Source organism: Octodon degus, unplaced genomic scaffold (genome assembly GCF_000260255.1).
Source record: "Octodon degus isolate 3935 unplaced genomic scaffold, OctDeg1.0 scaffold00107, whole genome shotgun sequence".
NCBI lineage: Eukaryota > Metazoa > Chordata > Mammalia > Rodentia > Octodontidae > Octodon > Octodon degus.
This window is the reverse complement of record NW_004524683.1, coordinates 6804431-6811130: the sequence shown is the minus strand read 5'-3', so window position 1 is coordinate 6811130 and position 6700 is coordinate 6804431. Positions and strand designations below refer to the sequence as shown.

Sequence of the window (6700 nt, the reverse complement as noted above, 5' to 3'; positions counted from 1 at the left end):
AGGACAGACCAAACAGAAATTGGGAACCCAGAATTTTATGAACCTCTGTAAAAATCTGAATATTCAACTCAGGATAGAGTCCTTATAACACAAAGGGCTACCAAAAAAAAAAAAATAAAAATATAAAAAAAGGCAGAAGTCCTGTATAGTCCCCAAAAGAAATGCAAGGTGCTTTTGCAACACAGGCTTACCCAACCACATCCAAACAAAATCTGTAGGGCTATGCTGCTTGAAAGATGGGACTCAGGCTGAGAGAAGACTCATCACAGTAGGAACCACAAGCTTGATGTGTGCCACCCAGGGCCAGGAGTCGCTCATTCACTCTGAAGATGGTATTCCCTCAGGCCCCATTTCTAGACACTAGGAGTGTCAACTAAATAGCACACAGAGGGAGGTCTTCCAAGGCATAATGATATTTATTTGGAAATAGCCAAATTTGAAAAGGAGTGCACAAGTTTTACTATAGAAATCAAATTCTCATCAGAACAGGCTGCTTAGCTAAATAAAGATCACTCTTTGGAAACTCTGTATGTTATTTAGGATTACTGTCTAAATGTCTGAGTACCTCTAAAATTCATTATTGAAATGTAATCACTATTCTGATGGTATTAAGAACTGTGGCCTATTGTAAATGAACAGATAACAAGGTCAATGTCTTTTTATGTATTTTGTATAGGGTCTCACTATGCAACTGGAACTCATAGTGAGCCTCCTGTTTTCAGCCTCCACAGAGCCAGGATTACAAGGGTGCACCACCACGCCCAGCCTTGGTGGCCCGCTCAGCCTGCCCAGGGGTGGGGCCGGCACAGTATGTGATGCTAGGGATCAAACCCTGGCCCTTGCACTTGCCTACGCAGGCAATTAGTCCATTGAGCTATCTTGCCAGCCCTGAGGTCAATGTCTTAGTGAATCCTCGAATTCGAGCCCTTATAAAGGAAGCACAATCTGTCTTGTCCCTTTCTGTCATGAAAGAACATACCCTTCCCCCCCAAAAAAGAGGCATCACTGGTAAATCAAAAGTTTTCACCAGACACCAGATGTGTTGCTAACTTGATCTTGGGCTTCCCAGCCTCTGGAACTGTGTGAAATAAGCTTTTATTCTTTGTAAGCTACCCACTTTATGGTGCTTCATTACAGAAGCAGAACCCTCTAACACTTTGCTTGGTTCACCTCCCTCTTTTCACCCAAGGACTAGGGAGGGATTTTCATGGGAGTGAGCTATAGTGGTGCTATGCTTTCTCCCATCAGCCAGATTGTTTGTCCACCAGCACCCTCCCAGCCCTTGCTGAACAGCTGTCCCCTCCCTGAGGCTTCTAGGGAGTCTGTAGTCCAAGTGTCTAGGAAGCTGACAGGTGACAAATGGAAGTATGATTCCTCTGTTTCACTCTTAGCTATATATTTTCCAAAAAAAAATGAAGTCAGCATTCAAAAGATGTACTTGCTAACCCATGTTTATTGCAGCACTATTTGCAGTGGCCAAGATATGGAACCAGCCTAGGGGCCTGTCAATAGATGAATAAACAAAATAAGACATAATGCACAATGGGGTATGGTTCAGCAGTTAAGGCAAGAAAAGAAGTGCAGTCATTTCCAGAGGAAAAAGAAATCTACAGAACTAGAGGATGTCAGGTTAAGAGAAATAAGCTAGACACTGACAGACAAATGCCTCATGGCATGTCTTGCATCATATCTGGAAACTTTGAAGAAACATGATTGAAATGTAGAAGGTAAACTGTTAGGGACTAGGAAAGAGCAGTGAGGAAGGGAGAGATGATAGAAGAATGGTGAGTTCACATGATCAAGGCATGATGCACCCAGGTATCAAGCAATCACAATGAATCCTGTTAAATCCTACAATTTGTAGAAAGAAAGAAAGAAAGAAGAAAGAAAGAAAGAAAGAAAGAAAGAAAGAAAGAAAGAAAGAAAGAAAGAAAGAGCAATCACAACCCCAGACTTTAAGTATTATTACAAAGCTACAGTGATAAAAGCAGTATGGTACTGGTATACAAGCAGACACAAGGGGATCAATGAAACAGAACAGAAAAAGAAGAAAGAAAGAAAGAAAGAAAGAAAGAAAGAAAGAAAGAAAGAAAGAAAGAAAGAAAAAGAAAACCCTCAATCACATTCAATTATTTGAACTTTGACAAAGGGGCCTAAAGCATAGCCTGGAACAAAGCCTTTTTATGAATAGAGTTGGGAAAACTAGCTATCCACATGCATAAGATTGAATCTAGATAAATATACTAAGTTAAAATCAAAATAGATCGAAGAATTAAATGTCAAAACAAAAACATTTAACTTGCTTAAAATATCTCTTTTTTATGTATTTGGTTGTTGCGGGGTCTCACTTCGCAGCTCAGACTCATGGTGATCCCCCCTGCTCTCAGCCTCCCCAGTGCTGGGATTACAGGCATGCACCACTAATCCGGACTGTGGCTGGCTCAACCTGCCATGAGGCGGGGCTGGCGTGGCATGTGGTGTCAGGGATTGAACCGTGGTCCCTGAGCTTTTGCCTAAGCTTGCCTAAGCAGGCGCTTTAGTCCACTGAGCTATCTCACCAGCCCCTAAAATAGCTCTTGAGGTCATAGGCATAGGCAAGGACTTTTGTGAGCAAAACCCCAATTGTACAGACAATAGTATCAAAAATCAACAAATAGGATCATATCAAATTAAAAAGCTTCTACTCAGCAAAGGAAACAAACAACAGAATGAAGAGACAACCTGCTAAATAATATGGAAAAATATTGCCAGTTATTCCTCAAACAGAAGATTGATATATATATAGAAGTAAGGGGGGCCGGGGAGATGGCTCAGTGGAATAAGCACTTCCCTGGCAAGTGCAAGGGCCTGAGTTTGATCCCTGGTTCCACCAAAAATAAAATAAGATATATATAGAAGTGAAAAAAAAAAAAAGACTCCTCCAAAAGAGACCCAATCAAAAAAATGGTCAAATGAAATGAATAGACACTTCTCCAAAGAGGAACTACAAGTAGCCTATAAATACATGAAGAAATGCTCAACATTTCTGGCCCTTACAGCAATGGAAATTAGAACAACATTGAGAGTCCACCTTACCCCCATAAGAATGACCTTCACAAAAAATCAAATAATAATAAATATTGGTGAGGCTGCAAGGAAAAAGGAAAACTTTTTCATTGTTAGTGGGGCAATAAAATAGTGCAACACTATAGAAAGCAGTATGAAGATTCCGCCAACAGCTAAAGCTAGAAATTTCTTTGAACCCACTACTTCTCTTCTGGATACATTATCTTCCCAAGAGAGTTAAAGATTCATACCACAGTGATACACTCACCCGCCCGCCTATAGTGGCACAATTCACGACAGCAAAGTATGGGAAGCAGCCTATATGTCTGTCAACAGGTGAATGGATAAAGAAAATGTGGTATGTACACACAGTGGAGCACTACTCTGCCAGAAAGAAAGATAAAGTTTAGTCATTTGAAGGAAAATAGATACACCTTGATATAATGTTAAAGGAAATAAATCAGGTGCACAAGCTTAAATACCACATGTTTTTCTTATATGAGAAACCTAAAATAAAGCAAAATAGAGTAAGATAATAGGAAGTAGGGAGATAAGGCATTTCTCAAATAGGTAGGGAACCAAGTGATAGAGAGAGAGGGGAAGGAAGGGAGTGGGAGGGAATGAAATGTGTTATGCACACATAGCAACTCCGCAGAAGGAATCTAAACATTAGATACTGTAAAAATGTACCAATAATCAACAAACGGAATCACATCAAATTGAAAAGCTCCTGCATAGGAAAGGAAACCATCAAATGAAGAGATAACCTACAGCATGAGGAAATATTTTGCAAGCTCAGACAAGGACTAATACCTTTAATATAAAAAGAACTCAAAAAATTAAAGCCTCCAAATTGAAAAGTCCAATCCAAAAATAAATGGGCCTGTGAAATGCAATAAACACTTTTTAGATGAAGAACTACAAACAACAAAAAATACATGAAAAAATATTTAACGTCCCTGGCTATTTAAGAAATGCACATTAAAACACTGAGATTCCATCTTACTCTGGAAAGAGTGGCTATCAGGAAATCAACCAACAACAAATGCTGGAGATGCTGAGGGTGGGGCAAGGAACACTTGCCCACTATTGGTGGGAGTAGAAACTTGGTACTGGTGGAAACCAGTTTGGAGATTCCTCCACAAGCTAAAACTAGACATTTTTGACCCAGTTCTTTACCATGTAGTATCTAGATGTAATAGCACATGATGGACACACATTAATTTTTTTTTTTTTCAGGAGCAGGGATTGAACTCAGGACCTTATGCTTACCAGGCAAGCGCTTATTCTACTGAGCTATCTCCCCTGCCCCACATTAATGTTTATAGCAGTGCAATTCATGGTAGCCCAATCTTAGAAGCAGCCTACATGTCTATCAACAGATGAATGGATAAAGAAAATGTTTTTATACACAATGAAGTACTACTTTGTCATAAAGATAAACTTGTGAGTCATTTACAGGAAAAATGGATGTACTTTGAGACCATAATGTTAAATGAACTAAATTGGACACACAGGCTTGAATAGTAAGTGGTTTCTCTTTCATGAGAAATCCAATATATAAAGTGCAAAATAAGACAGACAGTAGAAAAAAAGAAAGAGAAAAAAATGTCACTATAATCCAGCAAGGAGGGCTGGGGAGATAGCTCAGCGGTCTAAGTGCCTGTCTAGCAAGCACAAGGACCAAAGTTCAATTCCCAGTTCTGCATGCTGTGCTGGCCCCAGAACCCCAGGGGCTAGGGGGCAGCTGAGACAGGAGGATCACTACAAGTCTAAACTGTGTATCCAGACCTTGTATCATATAATCCAGCAAGGATAATGTATCTAAAAGTGTACTTTGATTGTGTATAATTGTTTTACTTGCTTTCTATGTTTTGGGCCCTGTTATTCTGGCTGCTAATCTGTATGTATGAAAATTAACTTCATAAGGACTTATAAAAGAAGTAAATGAGTCTGATGCTGGCAAATCTTTTTTTTTCTAAAAGTGGGAGAAGGGGCAAAAAAGAAAGGAGAGGCACTATGCACACTTACCAATGCCCACAATGACTGTGATCATTACATACTGCAAACATGTACTAATGAAAACAAATAAAAATTTAAAAATGAAAATGAAAATAATTTTTTTAAAGAAAACTAGTTAAAAATGTGAGAAATGTGAGAACATGAGAAATTTCTCTAGCACGCTGAGTAAATAAGAACAGCTAATATCTGGTGACTGGTAAAGGCACTTTAGAAATAATTATTTGTTTATTTTCTTATTACATAACAAACCATGTTCTTCAAAGAGCCAACATATTTACTGCCTTTTCCTGTAGGTTGTGCTTTTGATTTTGTCTCTTGTCCAAGGTAGACTTCATAGTCAAGACCCGGTCAGTCACAGCCCTTTGTTTTTGGTTTAATGCCTGCTATTGTCCTCTTAAAATTAATACATTTTTGACTCCACGTTTTCGTCTTGCACTGGGATCCATAAAGTGTGTGTCGAACCACACACTTTGATTGGAGTTGAACGGGGGAATGTTAGTTCGTGGTGTGCTAGGTGTCTCTCTGCCCAAATCAGGGCCAGCGCCCTCAGGGGAGCAGTTTAAAGGACCCCGCGGTGCATGTCAGCACACGCTGGGTTTGCGGGTGGGAAGTAACTGTAACACGTTTTCAGCGCGCTCCTGGCAGGCCACACAGCACGCCTGTGTAGATTGTCCACGGTCCCCTCCGCCACACTCCAGCTTCTGATTCCCGAGCATGAAAGACAGTTTTCTGGACAGTTGTTTATTATTTATTTGCAGCAAAGAAGAAAAGCAATTATCCCAACCTAAGCATCGTTTCACAATCTGAATTCAGGTTTTCCGAGGTTGAAAGGCTTCCACCATGTACGCCAACTCAACAGGGCAGCAGCAGTCTGCCCAGGATCAGGCCTGCGCCGGCTGGGAGCTGCTGGAGATCGCGGAGGGCGCTCGCTGGGCTCCAGGGCTGAGCTGCCCCTCCCTCCGCCTTCCTAAGGGGGTTGGGCGGGGGTGGGGCGGCGAGGGCTGGCAAGGCGGTGGGGGGCTGGGGATCAGCGCTCTGGCTGAGCGGCCCGAGCCTCTGGGGACTCGGGGGCGCGCAGGGCCGGCAGAGCCATGGAGCCGTCCTGGCTGGAGACCCGCGGCGCGAGGCCCCTGTACCTGGCCTTCGTGTTCGGCCTCGCCCTGGGGCTGCTGCAGGTCATCAAGCTCTACCTGCGGAGGCAGCGGCTGCTGCGGGATCTGCGCCCCTTCCCCGCGCCCCCAGCCCACTGGTTCCACGGGCACCAGAAGGTAGCTGGCAGGGAGGGGCGCGGGAGGGGGCGGGGGTGCAGCGAGACTGGCGGCCGTTCCCCGCCTCCGCATCCTGCCCGGCCTCTCAGCCGGGGCTGTGGCTCCCGGCGCTCCTTCACCGCGGAGACTTGCGGCAGGGAGAGGCCACTGGGGGCTGGGAGGGAGCCATTCAGGGAGACAGAATACTGAAAAAGAAAGCGAGGGTAACTCCAGTTGCTTTGCCCATCTCTTCCATTTGTGCACTGCATTGTATTGTTTCAAAGACCGTTATGGATTCCTGAATAATACTTATTGATTGCAAAAATGTGCAAAACTGGACACAATCGTGGGCTTTCTTAGTCCATTTTAAGCAGAAAAAAAAATTG

General features: G+C 42.9%; 1 protein-coding gene across 2 annotated transcripts in view; it reads left to right on the top strand.

The window, feature by feature from the left end:
• Positions 1 to 6090: 6090 nt before the first annotated feature.
• Positions 6091 to 6700, top strand: part of LOC101588655 (cytochrome P450 4X1-like) — a 25313-nt gene continuing 24703 nt past the window's right edge. For both annotated transcript variants that reach the window (XM_023724129.1, XM_004639228.2), the window contains exon 1: positions 6091 to 6335. In XM_023724129.1, the coding sequence (XP_023579897.1) occupies positions 6159 to 6335 (177 nt within the window). In that variant the 5' untranslated portion in view covers positions 6091 to 6158. The remainder of the gene's footprint in view (positions 6336 to 6700) is intronic.